The sequence below is a fragment of the Salmo salar genome, chromosome 27 (assembly GCF_965601325.2).
Source record: "Salmo salar chromosome 27, fSalSal1, whole genome shotgun sequence".
NCBI lineage: Eukaryota > Metazoa > Chordata > Actinopteri > Salmoniformes > Salmonidae > Salmo > Salmo salar.
The window spans coordinates 32,198,106-32,215,763 of NC_138317.1; the positions used below are offsets into that span (position 1 = coordinate 32,198,106).

The 17,658-nt window shown below is 43.2% G+C and overlaps 1 protein-coding gene across 1 annotated transcript in view; it reads right to left on the minus strand.

Annotated features, from left to right (window-relative positions):
• Positions 1-632: 632 nt before the first annotated feature.
• Positions 633-17,658, minus strand: part of kcnq4 (potassium voltage-gated channel, KQT-like subfamily, member 4) — a 120,869-nt gene continuing 103,843 nt past the window's right edge. Inside the window, exons 11-14 of the mRNA XM_045709430.2 lie at positions 15,829-15,928; positions 6,155-6,286; positions 5,813-5,957; positions 633-2,436 (exon numbers count right to left, since the gene is read on the minus strand). Of these exons, the coding sequence (XP_045565386.1) occupies positions 2,233-2,436; positions 5,813-5,957; positions 6,155-6,286; positions 15,829-15,928 (581 nt within the window). The 3' untranslated portion in view covers positions 633-2,232. The remainder of the gene's footprint in view (positions 2,437-5,812; positions 5,958-6,154; positions 6,287-15,828; positions 15,929-17,658) is intronic.

Genomic DNA, 17,658 nt, shown 5'->3' on the forward strand with positions numbered 1-17,658 from the left:
GTTCCCTCTGGTGGCCAGTGTCTAGGTTCCCTCTGGTGGCCAGTGTCTAGGTTCCCTCTGGTGGCCAGTGTCTATGTTCTCTCTGGTGGCCAGTGTCCAGGTTCCCTCTGGTGGCCAGTGTCCAGGTTCCCTCTGGTGGCCAGTGTCTAGGTTCCCTCTGGTGGCCAGTGTCCATGTTCCCTCTGGTGGCCAGTGTCCATGTTCCCTCTGGTGGCCAGTGTCCATGTTCCCTCTGGTGGCCAGTGTCCATGCTCCCTCTGGTGGACAGTGTCCATGTTCCCTCTGGTGGACGGTGTCTAGGTTCCCTCTGGTAGACAGTGTCCATGTTCCCTCTGGTGGCCAGTGTCCATGTTCCCTCTAGTGGCCAGTGTCCATGTTCCCTCTGGTGGCCAGTGCCTGTATGTTAAGTACCACTGGCAATATTCGATTGAGGATGGGTTAAGGTTGGTTAGGACTATCATGGAGAGATGAGGATGGAGAGAACATGGAGGAGAAGGGGATAATGGGAAGAAGGTGTGGGTGAAAACAGAGGTGAGGGGTGGTAAGGGTTGATGGGTGCTGCTTTGGAAATAGAGCAGTGCTGAGCGATTAGTGCTTTTTGAGGTCGGTCGGTTTCAGTTCCATTATTAAAAAATAATCAGGGTTTTCGATTTCGATCATTTTTTTAAACATGAAATGCACTATGCATTATGTGGGTTGAATGTTATACCAATACAGAATAAAACAATGAATAAAAGTTCCATGATGGTAGTGACAGCCCATTACTGCAACCTGGGGCGGCAGCTAGCCTAGTGGTTAGAGCGTTGGACTTGTAACTGAAAAGTTGCAAGATTGAATCCCCGAGCTGACAAGGTAGAAATCTGTCGTTCTGCCCCTGAACAAGGCAGTTAACCCACTGTTCCTAGGCCGTCATTGAAAATAAGAATTTGTTCTTAACTGACTTGCCTAGTTAAATAAAATAAAAATAAATTAACCATCATTAATTTACATTAGCTTACTAAAATATTTCCGTTGTGTAAATTACATTTGTTTAATTTTATGACTATTATTTCATTTCAAGTCTTCATCTCATCTCTACATAGCTGTTGCCTATGCTGTCTGACAAAATAACTATTTTAGTTGTTTTTTAAAGTGAGAACACCTGCTCTTCCCATGATGTAGACTGACCAGGTGAATCCAGGTGAAAGCTATGATCCCTTATTGATGTTACCTGTTAAATCCACTTTAATCAGTGTAGATGAAGGGGAGGAGACAGGTTAAAGAAGGATTTCTAAGCCTTGAGACAATTGAAACATGTATTGTGTGTGTGTGTGCCATTCACAGGGTGAATGTTCAAGACAAAAGATTGAAGTGCCTTTGAACGGGGTATGGTAGTAGGTGCCAGGCGCACAGGTTTGAGTGTGTCAAGAGTTCAACAGTTTCCCACATGTATCAAGAATGGTCCACCACCCAAAGGAAATCCAGCCAACTTGACAACTGTGGGAAGCATTGGAGCTTTACCCTGATGAAGACAGCTTGGCTGTCGAAACGGTTATTCAATTATTGCGTCTGAGCTCCTAGAGTTTGCGGCTCTCCTTTTCTTTTTCAAGTGTTCTACTCCGCTAGCCAGCACCTCGCCTAAAACAGGTGTATGTTTCTTTCGCCTCCAGATTGACCGAAGCATTGGAGTCAACATGGGCCATCATCCCTGTGGCACGCTTTCGACACCTTGTAGAGTCCATTGGCCTGTTGGAAACTACAACTCCCTAGACAGTTCGGTCAATATGATTCATCTCTAGAGAACATTGAGCTCACAGATAAAAACAGAACGAAATGGAATTCAGATAATTGAACCGACGCTGGTGAAAAATAACCAACATTTCGGTTAATCGCTCAGCACTAAAATAGAGAGAGTATAGTATGATGAATTCTCCACTATTGGTGGCTCTAACATATGAAGCAGAGGATTTGAAATATGTGGAGGGAGAAACTAATAAGTGTGGGTTCTAAAGTGTGGAAGGTGAATTCCTAGCGAGAGGATTCTAAGTTAGGAATCAAATTGGTTTGGTGATCAGTAGAAAGGTCAAGAGTTACAACTGCAAAGAGATATGGGCATAAAGGGTTGTTCCGGGAATGCTGCTACAGTCCAGTATAGTGACATGACATCTCAAGGCTTAAAAACATTGAGGTGAGGGTCTAGTGGTGGGCCCAGTTCATACCTGCCCCAGCCCCAGTCAGTGAGTACACTACCAGTCACTCCATATTGCTGGACTCTGAGTGGGAGATGTTGAGTGTGTTGGCAGAGGGGAAGAGATCGCGGTGGTCCGTGGGGCTGTGGTAGTCTGACGTCAGGTCTGGTTCCAACAGGGAAGACAGGGTGAAGTTGGACGAGCCTTTCTTCAGACACTGGGTGTAGAAATTAAGAAGGAGGTCCAGCTTGTTCTCTATCGACTGCACCTGTACACACCAACAAAACAACAAGATATAAACGCTATACAAAAACCACAAGGTAAACATATATCACAAAAATGCAATGTTCAACTATGTTATTAGTACTAGCTATGTTCAGTCAATCAATCAAAATCACTAGCTATGTCAGTCAATCAATTTTATAAAGCTCTTTCTACATCAGCCGATGTCACAAAATGCTATACAGAAACCCAGCCTAAAACCCCAAACAGCAAACAATGCAGATGTAGAAGTACGGTGGCTAGGAAAAACTCCCTAGAAAGGCCAGAACCTAGGAAGAAACCTAGAGAGGAACCAGGCTATGAGGGGTGGCCAGTCCTCTTCTGGCTGTGCTGGGTGGAGATTATAACAGAACATGGCCAAGATGTTCAAACGTTCACAGATGACCAGCAGGGTCAGATAATAATAATCACAGTGGTTGTAGAGGGTGCAACAGAGGGTGCAACAGGTCAACACCTCAGGAGTAAATTAAATATTTTTCCGAGCTTGATTTTGGTCAACTAAATACAGTGCCGAGCCAGCAGTCAAACCTAGAATCTTCTGATCCGTAGTCAGACACGTCATCCATTGCACCACTGGCCCCAATGTTATGTATTAATATACACAATGGAATAATAAGGTCAGCTAGACATTATTATTTTACAATGAATTCAAGCTTACAGACCATGTCAAATGTGATATAGCGAAGCACCTGAGTGAGTTGGGTGCGCAATTACGCAGGTACTTTCCCAAAACAGATGACACAAACAACTGGATTCATTATCCCTTTCATGACCTGCCTCCAGTCCACTTACCAATATCTGAACAAGAGAGCCGCATCAAAATAGCAACAAGCGGTTCTGTGAAAATTGAATTTAATCAGAAGCCACTGCCAGCTTTCTGGATGGGCAGAGTATCCTCAGAGTATCCTGCCTTGGCAAATCGCACTGTTAAGACACTGATGCCCTTTTCAACCACGTACCTATGTGAGAGTTGATTCTCGGCCCTCACTAGCATGAAAACGAAATACAGGCACAGACTGTGTGTGGAAAATGATTTACAGTGCCTTGCGAAAGTATTCGGCCCCCTTGAACTTTTCGACCTTTTGCCACATTTCAGGCTTCAAACATAAAGATATAAAACTATAATTTTTTGTGAAGAATCAACAACAAGTGGGACACAATCATGAAGTGGAACGAAATGTATTGGATATTTCAAACTTTTTTAACAAATAAAAAACTGAAAAATTGGGCGTGCAAAATTATTCAGCCCCCTTAAGTTAATACTTTGTAGCGCCACCTTTTGCTGCGATTACAGCTGTAAGTCGCTTGGGGTATGTCTCTATCAGTTTTGCACATCAAGAGACTGACATTTTTGCCCATTCCTCCTTGCAAAACAGCTCGAGCTCAGTGAGGTTGGATGGAGAGCGTTTGTGAACAGCAGTTTTCAGTTCTTTCCACAGATTCTCGATTGGATTCAGGTCTGGACTTTGACTTGGCCATTCTAACACCTGGATATGTTTATTTGTGAACCATTCCATTGTAGATTTTGCTTTATGTTTTGGATTATTGTCTTGTTGGAAGACAAATCTCCGTCCCAGTCTCAGGTCTTTTGCAGACTCCATCAGGTTTTCTTCCAGAATGGTCCTGTATTTGGCTCCATCCATCTTCCCATCAATTTTAACCATCTTCCCTGCCCCTGCTGAAGAAAAGCAGGCCCGAACCATGATGCTGCCACCACCATGTTTGACAGTGGGGATGGTGTGTTCAGGGTGATGAGCTGTGTTGCTTTTACGCCAAACATAACGTTTTGCATTGTTGCCAAAAAGTTTGATTTTGGTTTCATCTGACCAGAGCACCTTCTTCCACATGTTTGGTGTGTCTCCCAGGTGGCTAGTGGCAAACTTTAAACAACACTTTTTATGGATATCTTTAACAAATGGCTTTCTTCTTGCCACTCTTCCACAAAGGCCAGATTTGTGCAGTATACGACTGATTGTTGTCCTATGGACAGAGTCTCCCACCTCAGCTGTAGATCTCTGCAGTTCATCCAGAGTGATCATGGGCCTCTTGGCTGCATCTCTGATCAGTCTTCTCCTTGTATGAGCTGAAAGTTTAGAGGGACGTCCGGGTCTTCGTAGATTTGCAGTGGTCTGATACTCCTTCCATTTCAATATTATCGCTTGCACAGTGCTCCTTGGGATGTTTAAAGCTTGGGAAATCTTTTTGTATCCAAATCCGGCTTTAAACTTCTCCACAACAGTATCTCAGACCTGCCTGGTGTGTTCCTTGTTCTTCATGATGCTCTCTGCGCTTTAAACGGACCTCTGAGACTATCACAGAGCAGGTGCATTTATAAGGAGACTTGATTACACACAGGTGGATTCTATTTATCATCATTAGTCATTTAGGTCAACATTGGATCATTCAGAGATCCTCACTGAACTTCTGGAGAGAGTTTGCTGCACTGAAAGTAAAGGGGCTGAATAATTTTGCACGGCCAATTTTTCAGTTTTTTATTTGTTAAAAAAGTTTGAAATATCCAATAAATTTCGTTCCACTTCATAATTGTGTCCCACTTGTTGTTGATTCTTCACAAAAAAATTACAGTTTTATATCTTTATGTTTGAAGCCTGAAATGTGGCAAAAGGTCGAAAAGTTCAAGGGGGCCGAATACTTTCGCAAGGCACTGTAAGACTGAGACTCTCTCCAATACAACCCAACATTGCAGAGTTATGTGCATCCTTTCAAGCACACCCTTCTCATTAACCTGTGGTGAGTTATTCACAATTTTCGATGAACAAATAAAGTTTTAAATATAAGATGGCTAAATAAAGAGCAAAATTCTTGATTATTATTAAATTATTATTTGCGCCCTGGTCCTATAAGAGCTCTGTCACTTTCCACGAGCCGGGTTGTGACAAAAACGTACACTTATTCTTATGTTTAATAAATGTATCGTATAGTGTGTGTGTGGCAGGCTTACAATGTTGGCAAAAAACAACATTTGAGAGTGCGCTGACCCTGGTGTTAGACGGGGTACTCAGCTGGAGGTTGAATGTTTGAAGGGGCACGGGACAATAAAAAGTTTGGGAACCACTGACCTAAATAATGAATCACCAGGAAAATACCATCTGAAACAGTTCTGGAATGTAAATGAAGTGTTTCCTTCCCACATTCACTCAGAACTATACTGTCTAAGCACCTGAGCAATCAAGTAGTCACATCACCCCTATATTACATACAATATTAACCCAATCATGAAAGCCATGCATTGATGATCAGGGTTTTTCCTGGCTCAAAAAGGGGCTTAGGTGGTGGGTGTGGCAGAAGGCGTGCGTTAACATAATGATGAGCTGCGGTCCTACTGTACTGGAGCTCTGTACCTGTTTCTCCACCTTAATGACCCGTCCCATCATACTGAGCTCGTCCAGAAGGTCCAGTTCTGGAGGGGTCTTCTCTCCCTTCTCACTCCTCACCTTCTTATTATCTGGCTGGTAGGATGATCCACGACCCACTATCTGATCCACTCTGGGGAGGACCAGGACAACACACAACAATCAACAACCATTATCAAAATGGTTCATTTAGTGGTGGTATAGTTAGTACTGGTGATGGGGTGTGTGGGGGTATGAATCCACTCTTTTTCCAACTGTTGTAGGGTGTGTGTGTGTGTGTGTGTGTGTGTGTGTGTGTGTGTGTGTGTGTGTGTGTGTGTGTGTGTGTACCTGGTTTGTAGACTCTTGATCCTCCCCAGCATGTCCAGGTGTCCAGCAGAGTACTGCTCTATGACGTCCTTCACGTCGTACGGACGCAGAGTCTCCTTAAACTTCCTCTTGGCCACCAGGAACTTCAGAATCCTACACACGCACGCACACACACACACACACACACACACAAACATTAGTAGAAATGCCTCACACTGCTGAAATAAATCAGTGAATACTGCAAAAGCGTTTAACCATGAAACGAGTCCTGAGTTTCATCAGTGTAACTACGTAGGTGTGATTAAGTGAGATTTGCAGTCAAAGTGACCTTACCAATATCATTCAGAAATAGCCTCATAAAAGGAAACCACTGGAGAGTACCACAATGATTCCCCTTTGTTGTGACATCTGACAATGACATTGCTCCTGTATTACCAATGAGACATGTAGAGCTATGTATAGAATACTTACTGTATACATATCTCTAATCGACACCCTTGTTCCGGTGCACTGTGTAAGGAGAGAGGGACACACTCGGTTTTCTGCACACCCTGGCCCTCTGCTAAGTCAGCTATTAGCTCTCTCTAACACACACACCCACACCCACACCCCCACACCCACACCCACACCCCTGTGTGTGTGTCTAGTCTAACCCCTCTCCTCTCAGTGAGACAGCTGTGCACAAAGCTAATCTTATTCACATCCTCCCTCCACCAATAGTTTCCCTTTCCTAGAGAGAAGTAAAGGGTATGTTGGGGCTGAAGAGTGTTGACCAAGCACATACTGTACAATAGTGTCAAGGCCAACAACAGTACTGCTTTGGGCAGAGTTTTGTCTGCTTGTCACACTATAGGAGAGACAGAGTAAAAGCGGCTGGCTGTACTACTCTCCCCCACCCGGATCCTAAGGTGCTGGCTCGGCAGAATACAGGAAACGCCAAATGTTAGGATCGCAAAACAGAAGCACTTAACCGGTCATCCCACACCGTGATGGATTGCTCCGTGAGTTGGAGTGGGCAGAGAGTGGAAGCGGGGCGAGGCGGGTGAGGTGGAGGGCTGTTTTATGAGGAAACCCTATCTCTCACACACAGATGGGCTAAGGCCGCTTTAATATCAATGTGTTGGTGAAACACACACACCACATCACAGCAGGGCTGTGGCACAGACAGGAAGGAGGAAGGGTGTAACGTGGTGACTGAACAGCTTGCATGTGCAATGGCAGTTTAGTGGTGTGTGCTGAAACTCTGATGGCAGACATCATAACACACACTCTCTCTCCCTCTCTCTCTCCATCTCTCTTTCCCTCTCTCTTCTGTTCTTCAGTAGGGGGGGAACGTAGGTAAAGAAGGGTGGTGGTCAACACCCTTCCTCCGTCCTTCCTTCCTTCCTCCTTCCTTCCTTCCTTCCTCACACAGCACTAGTGATGCATTCTTCATGACTTGATTTTTGCAGGGTGTATTTTTTCATTTTGCAGGTAGAAGCATATTTCTTTCTGACTGGGCGGGTCTCAGGTGTGGGTTAAAGAAAGAGTAAGGAAAAGTAGAAAGGAATGAAAAAGAAAAATAATTAAAGGGGTTCTTCAAAGTGCTGAGTCTCTCTTGATCGCGTGTTATGGTTATAATAATACATGGTCAGCCTGAAGTATGCCCCCTATAGCTACCTGGCATAGGGGCATGGTTGGCACTATATCATTATCTACAGGCTCAGAGGCTCTGGTAGGGAAATGGAGAAGCACTTTAGGAGACCGCATCGGTACCGAAATGTTGAGATTTTGAAGTCAGCATTGAATATGCAAAGTCAGCATTCTGTCATTTTTTAATTGGTTTTATGCGCATTACTCATGACATGACATAAGTAGTGAAGTGAGTGTGATGGAGGGGGAAGCTTTTTGGTGTAACACCAAAAGGGAAACTGTTGTTTATTAAAAGGTAGATGAGCTTAAAAAACAACTTCTAACTTGCGGAGCAATGGAACTATCACTAGGCAAACGATAGGCAAATGGTCGAATTTCCAAACTCTCTAGAAAAAAAGTTACAACGATTTCTGGATAAAACTGCCTAAAATTGCTTCAATAGTGTCAAAGGTTCCCAACTGGGCAGAAATAGAGAAGTTGACTATGAGTGGCTTTAGCAGAGCTTGATTAGTTTGAGGAGAGTATTACAGCAAGTATGCAGATCTCTCTCCCTCTAAACATCCCCCCCATACCCCAAACGGCCAAACTCCCCACATTTCCACAGGTAGGTAGGCAGGCTGATTAACTAAATTAGTCTTCCTAAAGTGAAGCCTCAGCTATACCTCTTTTTTAAAAGACATCAATCTTAGGTGGTGAACTTGCCAGTCACACACACCTGCTCCGGTGTGGAGGTACAGAACAACACATAGCTAGAAGTCAATTGATGCACTCCAAATAGCACCATATTCCCTATAAAGTGGAGCTCTATATAAAGTAGTGCACTATATAGGAAGGGAATAGAGTACCATTTGGGACATATCCAGTATCATGTGGTTTATTTAAACTAGGGGTTCTATATTGTCATACCAATGGACCAATTATTGAGCAGAGCCTGAGACAACATTTTCCACCGCCATCAACAAAACACCAAATTATGGAATTACTCCTGGAAGGATGGAGTCGCATCCCTCCAATAGAGTTCCAGACACTTGTAGAATCTATGCTAAGGTGCATTGAAGCTGTTCTGGAGGCTCATGGTGGCCCAATGCCCTATTAAAACACTATGTTGGTGTTTCCTTTATTTTTTCAGTTAAGTGTAAATAAATAATTGTAACAATGGGAAAAACTATTAGCATATTATTCAGTAACTACTCACAAAGCCACAAAAGTTCAGTTCTTTGCTGGTATTTTTGTAAGGTAATAATGTTTACGCTTTTATGTGCAAGCATGGTACTAACTAGGGCCCACCCTCAATTGAATCCAGTCCCAATCCACTATTAAATCAAATAAAAAATGTTTGTCACATGCGCCTAATACAACAAGTGTTGACCTTACCATATAATGCTTACTTACAAGCCCTTAACCAACAATGCAGTTCAAGAAATACAGTTAAGAAAATAAACTAAAGTAAAAATGAAATGAAAAGTAACACAATAAAATAACAATAACGAGGCTATATACAGGGGGTACTGTTACAGAGTCAGTTAGTTGAGATAATTTGGACATGTAGGTAGAGGTAAAGTGACTATGTATAGATAATAAACAGTGAGTAGCAGGAGTGTAAAAACAAAGGGGGGGTCTGATCAGTTGTTCAGCAGTCTTATGGCTTGTGGGTAGAACCTATTAAGGAGCTTTTTGGACCTAGACTTGGGACTCTGGTACCACTTGCTGTGCGGTAGCAGAGAGAATAGTCTATGACTTGGGTTACTGGAGTCGTTGACTATTTTATGGGCCTTACACTGTTACCGCCTAGTATATAGGTTCTGGATGTGATGTACCAGACCGTACCGCACTACCCTCTGTAGCGCCTTAGGGTCGGATGCCAAGCAGTTGCCATACCAGGTGGGATGCAACCAATCAGGATGCTCTTGATGATGCAGCTGTTGAACTTTTTGAGGATCTGGGGACCCATTCCAAATCTTTCTTTTCAGTCGCCTTAGGGGGAAAAGGCGTTGTCGTGTCCTCTTCACGACTGTCTTGGTGAGTTTAGACCATGATAGTTTGTTGGTGATGTGGACACCGAGGAAGTTGAAGGTGTCGACCTGTTCCACTACAGCACTGTTGATGTGAATGGGGGCGTGTTCGGCCCTCCTTTTCCTGTAGTCCACGATCATCTCTTTCGTCTTACTCATGTTGAGGGAAAGGTTGTTGTCCTGGCACCACACTGCCAGGTCTCTGACCTCTTCCCTATAGGCTGTCTCATCATTGTTGGTGATCAGGCCTACCACTGTTGTGTCGTCAGCAAACTTAAGGATGGTTTTGGAGTCGTGCTTGGCCACACAGTTGTAGGTGAACAGGGAGAACAGGAGGGACGTAGCACGCACCGGTCCCAACTGTTGAGGATCAGCGTGGCAGATGTGTTGTTGCCTACCCTTACCACCTGGGGGTAGCCCGTCAGGAAGTCCAGGATCCAGTTGCAGAGGGAGGTGTTTAGTCCCAGGATCCTTAGCTTAGTGATGAGCTTTGTGGGCACTATGGTGTTGAACGCTGAGCTGTAGTCGATGAACAGCATTCTCACATAGGTGTTCATTTGTCCAGGTGGGAAAGGGCAGTGTGCAGTGCGATTGAGATTGCGTCATCTGTGGATCAGTGGGGGCGGTATGCGAATTGGAATGGATCTGGTGATGTTGATGTGACCCATGACCAGCCTTTCAAAGCACTTCATGGCTACCGACTTGAGTGCTACGGGGCGGTAGTCATTTAGGGAGGTTACCTTCATTTCCTTGGCCACAAGGACTATGGTGGTCTGCTTGAAACATGTAGGTATTACAGACTCGGTCAGGGAGAGGTTGAAAATGTCAGTGAAGACACTTGCCCTTTACAAGTACACGTCCTGGTAATCTGTCTGGCCCCGTGGCCTTGTGAATCTTGACTTGTTTAAAGGTCTTGCTCACATCGGCTACAGAGAGCGTGCTCACACAGTCATCCAGAACAGCTGGTGCTCTCATGCATGCTTCAGTGTTGCTTGCCTCCAAGCGAGAATAAAAGGCATTTAGCCCGCCTGGTAGGCTTGCGTCACTGGGCAGCTCGTGACTCGGTTTCCCTTTGTAGTCCGTAATAGTTTGCAAGCCCTGCCACATCCGACGAGTGTCAGAGCTAGTGTAGTAGGATTCAATCTTACTCCTGCATTGACGCTTTGCCTGTTTTATGGTTCATCTGAGGGCATGGCGGAATATCTTATAAGCGTCCGGATTAGTGTTCCGCTCCTTGAAAGCGGCAGCTCTAGCCTTTAGCTCGATGCAGATGTTGCCTGTAATCCATGTCTTCTGGTTGGAATGTGTATGTAAGGTCACTGTGTGGACGACGTCGTCGATGCACTTCTTGATGAAGCCGGTGACTGAGGTGGTATACTCCTCAATGCCATTGGATGAATCCCGGAACATATTCTTGTCTGTGCTAGCAAAACATTCCTAGCATCCGCGTCATCTGACCACTTCCGGTATTGAGCGAGTCATTTCCTGCTTTAGTTTTTAATTGTAAGAAGGAATCAGGAGGATATAATTATGGTCAGATTTGCCAAATGGAGGGTGAGGGAGAGCTTTGTATGTGTCTCTGTGTGTGGAGTAAAGGTGGTCTAGAGTTTTTTTCCTCTGGTTGCACAAGTTTACATACACTTAAGTTGGAGTCATTAAAACTCGTTTTTCAACCACTCCACAAATTTCTAGTTAACAAACTATAGTTAACAAACTATAATTTTCCAACAATTGTTTGCAGACAGATTATTTCACTTAAAATTCACTGTATCACAATTCCAGTGGGTCAGAAGTTTACATACACTAAGTTGACTGTGCCTTTAAACAGCTTGGAAAATTCCAGAAAATGATGTCATGGCTTTAGAAGCTTCTGATAGGCTAATTGACATAATTTGAGTCAATTGGAGGTGTACCTGTCAATGAATTTCAAGGCCTGCCTTCAAACTCAGTGCCTCTTTCCTTGACATCATGGGAAAATCAAAAGGAATCAGTCAAGACCTCATCCTTGGGAGCAATTTCCAAACGCCTTAAGGTACCACGTTCATCTGTACAAACAATAGTACGCAAGTAAAACTCCATGGGACCACGCAGCCGTCATACCGTTCAGGAAGGTGACACGTTCTGTCTCCTAGAAAGGAACGTACTTTGGAGCGAAAAGCGCAAATCAATCCCAGAACAACAGCAAAGGACCTTGTGAAAATGCTGGATGAAACAGGTACAAAAGTATCTATATCCACAGTAAAATGAGTCCTATATCGACATAACCTGAAAGGCCACTCAGCAAGGAAGAAGCCACTGCTCCAAAACCGCCATTTCAAAGCCAGACTACGGTTTGCAACTGCACATGGGGACAAAGATCGTACTTTTTGGAGAAATGTCCTCTGGTCTGATGAAACAAAAATAGAACTGTTTGGCTATAATGACCATTATTATGTTTGGAGGAAAAAGGGGGAGGCTTGCAAGCTGAAGAACACCATCCCAACCGTGAAGCACAAGGGTGGCAGCATCATGTTGTGGGGATGCTTTGCTGCAGGAGGGACTGGTGCACTTCACAAAATAGATGGCATCATGAGGCAGGAAAATTATGTGGATATATTGAAGCAACATCTCAAGACATCAGTCAGGAAGTTAAAGCTTGGTCGCAAATGGGTTTTCCAAATGGACCATGACCCCAAGCATACTTCCAAAGTTGTGGCAAAATGGCTTAAGGACAACAAAGTCAATGTATTGGAGTGGCCATCACAGACCTCAATCCTATAGAAAAGTTGTGGGCAGAACTGAATAAGTGTGCCCGAGCAAGGAGGTGTCATGACGTTGGCCTCTTTTGGTACAGGGAGGACAGTTGACCCCCTCCCTTTTGCACCACCACCCAACCTACCTTCCCCCCCCCAACCCAGGCCCTGTGTGTAAAGGGTTGTAAAAACTCTAAAATTCCAGGAGAGTCTCTGGCCACATGGCCCATAGAGAGACACAGGAAATTCTTCCAACTCATAGAATTGGAGAGCCAGGCGACATTTTGTGTTCTGGAGAAGGTATGGAAGATTGGTGAAGAATCCAGCTACGAACTGATCCGCTTGGTACAATTTTGTGACACTCAGAAGAGACAATATAGCCATATTACCATAAAACTGTTTATATAATAGCATCAGCTTGAGACTTGCATCATAATGGGTGTATAGAATGTATTAATAAGGATAAAGCTTTTATAATAAATTGAGATGCTATTGTACTGATGTTAATGTGATAGAATTGTATTTCTGTAACCAAGTCTAGCTCAGTCATAGGCACGCCCCAGGGACATATACAGGACCAGGCGTCATTTGACAAGCCTGTTCGATGGGCACTATAAAACACCCCCTGATTTACATTTCTTCAGACCAGGCCTCGACTCCATGGCCAATAGGTTTTACCATCCAATTCCTCTGCTGAAAGTGAACTACACCACGTGGTTAACTTTTAGACTATTGATACCGACAGAATAAGAACAAGTCTTTGATATTAATTATTAGTCTGCAGCTAAGTAAATTATATCATCGAACGCGAAGACCAACGAAACAACCATTCGATGACGACATTAATGAATGTCGCTTTGAAAGATCCATTCTAACCGAGAGAGAGACTCTCCATCAGAACGACTCTCCAACAAGAATCAGAACGACACACTGAGCGTAAATATATATTGATTGCAATTGTTCCCGAATGAGTGAGCCTTCAATTGTCAATTGTTAATATTAATGAACTCTGTAGGTGTGCATTCTCAGCTGACCGTTTATGACCCATTGTCTAACAGACCAGCCATGCCTGTTAGCCATTAGCGCACATTACTATACCAATCCTTTGTGACGATAATTACTGTTTGTATGTTTTCTGTTAATTACTTAGTGTAGTAAATAAATGATTTTAAGACAATTGATGTATGGATGATTTTAGTAAAGACTGGGTTCGTGCAGATACAACAATTTACGACGTTTGGAATGAGACTGGACTAGAGGTAAACTACACCATTTAAACCAGAAGATAATCGGCCTATACTATAATAGAATATAATATTATAGTACAGGAAAGTTATATTAGGAAAATTATAGCTTTGTAATCTGAATATTCTCCTTGGTGCCCCGATCTCCTAGTTAATTACAATTAAACGATTAATCAGTTTAATCGCGTGATAATAATTACAGGGAGCTAATTGATAAACATATCTTCAGTTTAATGGTACCCCCAAAGACACGACAGAGGCCTACAAACCTGACTCAGTTACACCAGCTCTGTCAGGAGGAATGGGTCAAAATTCACCCAATTTATTGTGGGAAGCTTGTGGAAGGCTACCCGAAACATTGGACTCAAGTTAAACAATTTAAAGGCAATGCTACCAAATACTAATTGAATGTATGTAAACTTCTGACCCACTGGGAACGTGATGAAAGAAATAAAAGCTGAAATAAATCATTCTCTCTACTATTATTCTAACATTTCACATTCTTAAAATAAAGTGGTGATCCTAACTGACCTAAGACAGGGAATTTTTACTCTGATTAAATGTCAGGAATTGTGAAAAACTGAGTTTAAATGTATTTGGCTAAGGTGTATGTAAACTTCCGACTTCAACTGTATGTACACTACACTTCAGCATACACACTATAAGCTGCTTTTAACCCTTTACACTTGTGGGAATTGCCCTATATGGATAGGGCTACAGTGAAATGTTTCTTACAGAAGAAATATGAAATGCATATGCATAAGCACGGTAGCAAATTAAAGAGAAAAGTTTATAGATTATGGGGAAATTATGAAGACCAAAGTTCAGGACACAACAGCTCACCTGACAAGACTGAATTCAAACATTACACTGTTGATTGTATGTGCATTTTACATTTACTGTCCTTTTGCCACGTTTATTGATAAGAAAATAAGAAAATACTCTGAATACATTTAGTAACAAGACTAATCCTAGATATGTGGGGTAGGGGCAACATAAGACAAACAAATGACAAGGGTTTGAGTGAGAGGATTAACTGGTGTCTCAAAGTGGCCACACACCTCTCTAAAGTGTGCACAGTTCCTTCGTCATTTCAATTCACTTTTATGACTGAAAGAAGAAACTTCAACTATAAGGTTATTTTCTGAGCTGAATTAAAAAGATTTGTACCCGCACACTGAAGAAGGCTGCAAAGCCAAAACGTCTGTGTATGCTATCCCTGATGCAGTGAGATTATTATTTATTTAAAAAAAATATGAAGTAAGCTTTATGCGACATCTTTTTAAGTGTGGACACATCACAATTTTGCAGATCAGATCTGGGAACCCGGCCTGCGGCAGGAAGGCTCAGTTACCATGCTAAAGTGGATTTTTCGCTACCGTCAGCTGAAACTGCACAGCCAGAGCCCACTGGAGGAGCCGGGCATTCATCTTACTACAGCCACCATAACAGGAAGTACTATAGGCCCAAGTACTGTGGCGACTTGAGGACCAGAGAGGAGACAGGTGACCTGGTTCCATAGTTAGGGGTTTGTGGACCAGTAGGTACCCTGTGGGTACAGGTAGGGGTGGTGTGAACCAGTAGGTACCCTGTGGGTACAGGTAGGGGTGGTGTGAACCAGTAGGTACCCTGTGGGTACAGGTAGGGGTGGTGTGAACCAGTAGGTACCATGTGGGTACAGGTAGGGGTGGTGTGAACCAGTAGGTACCCTGTGGGTACAGGTAGGGGTGGTGTGAACCAGTAGGTACCCTGTGGGTACAGGTAGGAGTGGTGTGAACCAGTAGGTACCATGTGGGTACAGGTAGGGGTGGTGTGAACCAGTAGGTACCCTGTGGGTACAGGTAGGGGTGGTGTGAACCAGTAGGTACCATGTGGGTACAGGTAGGGGTGGTGTGAACCAGTAGGTACCCTGTGGGTACAGGTAGGGGTGGTGTGAACCAGTAGGTACCCTGTGGGTACAGGTAGGGGTGGTGTGAACCAGTAGGTACCCTGTGGGTACAGGTAGGGGTGGTGTGAACCAGTAGGTACCCTGTGGGTACAGATACGGGTGACGTGAGAGGGGGTGTAGGACTCACCTGACAGCCCGTATCAAGGTCTTCACTGCTGGGATCACCTCTTCCATGGCTACATCACAATACGGTTTGTCTTCAACACTGTCCTCCCCTACTCCTTCCACTGGGGACAGGGCAACAACAAGGTGAGAGTGTGTGTCCACAAATTAGTAAATTATTGAAACCCTTGATAAAGATTAGCAAAAATGACAGTTTAAAATAAATAATTCAGGTAGATTAGTGGTTAGAGTGTTGGTCTAGGTTGCAAGATCAAATCCCTAAGCTGACAAGGTAAAAATCTGCTGTACTGTTCCTAGGCCGTCATTGAAAGTAAGAATTTGTTCTTAACTGACTTGCCTAGTAAAATAAAAACAAATAATTGTATTAAAAAGGGGGAAATTATTTTATACTAATACAATTGCAGTAGGTCTCTTAAAAAAGAGAAGCCGTGCAAAGTTATTAAACAGAGGTGTCTAGTTATTCTTCTTTTGTTGATATCAGGTAACGTGCAACCTAACCCTGGCCCTGATATGCAATGTCTCCAAACCCCCTCTGATTTTAAATCAACATCTGGTCTTGGTATTTTTCATTTAAATGTACGCAGCCTGTTGTCAAAAATGGATGGGGTTAGGATTTGGGCTAAATCAACTGATGCTGATATAATTGTGTTTTCTGAAACCTGGCTCAGCAAGTCTGTTCTTGATACGGATATTTGTATAACTGGTTACAATGTTTATCGCACTGATCGGGTTAAGAAAGGTGGGGGTGTGGCTATATATGTAAAAACGAAATTCCCTGTAAGTGTGGCAAAGTCTGAAACTATTTGTAAACAGTTGGAATTTCTTGCTTTGAATATTGAGGTTTCTAAGGGTCTTTCTATAACTGTGATTGGCTGTTATAGACCCCCCTCTGCTCTCGGTGATGCATTTTCTTCTTTGACGCACCTCATGTCTAAACTTCTTTACAGTGAAATGATTTTGATTGGTGATCTTAACTGGTGTTGGTTAATGCCGGTGTCTGATGATTTAAAAATGTTTTGTAATTCTAGGAATCTTACCCAGTTGATTAACTCACCCACTCGCCCTAATCTAAAATGCCCTGATAAATCTACCCTGATTGATTTGATATTGACAAATGTTCCACATAAATATTCTGCGGTTGGTGTTTTTTGTAATGATTTAAGTGACCATTGTGCTGTTGTTGCTATTAGAAATACTAAGATTTCTAAGTCTAACCCGCGTTTTATTCGTAAGAGAAATCTGAAGTGTTTCATTGAGCAGGCTTTCTTTCATGATTTGTTTTATTTTGACTGGAGCAAGATTGAGCTTATCCCTGATGTGGAAACTGCCTGGAAATTCTTTCATGATGGTTTTCTCCAAATAGTAAACAGACATGCTCCATTCCGCAGGTTCAGGGTTAAAGGGAGGGATAATCCATGGTTTTCGTCTGAGCTTTCTTGCATTGTTCACGACCGTAATCTAGCCTGGGCTAAAGCAAGGAAATCGTGTTCTGATGCTGATTGGCTTGTTTTTAGGCAGTTACGAAACAAGTGTTCTTCTCTTCTCAGGAAGGCCAAATCTGAATATTTTATGTCTGTTACCACTGATAACCTGAATGACCCTAGAAAGTTTTGGAAGGCTATTAAGTCTATGTCTGGTAACAGTAATGTTAATGAATTACCGTCATGTGTATTGAAGGACTCTGTTGCTATATATGACAAAACTGAAATGCTGAATTGTTTCAATGAGCACTTTGTATCATCTGGTAGGCTGTTTGATTCAGTGTCCTCTGTCTCTGTACAACCTTGTGTGGATGAACCAGTGAGAGCTGGTCAAACTTTTAGCTTTTTGCCAT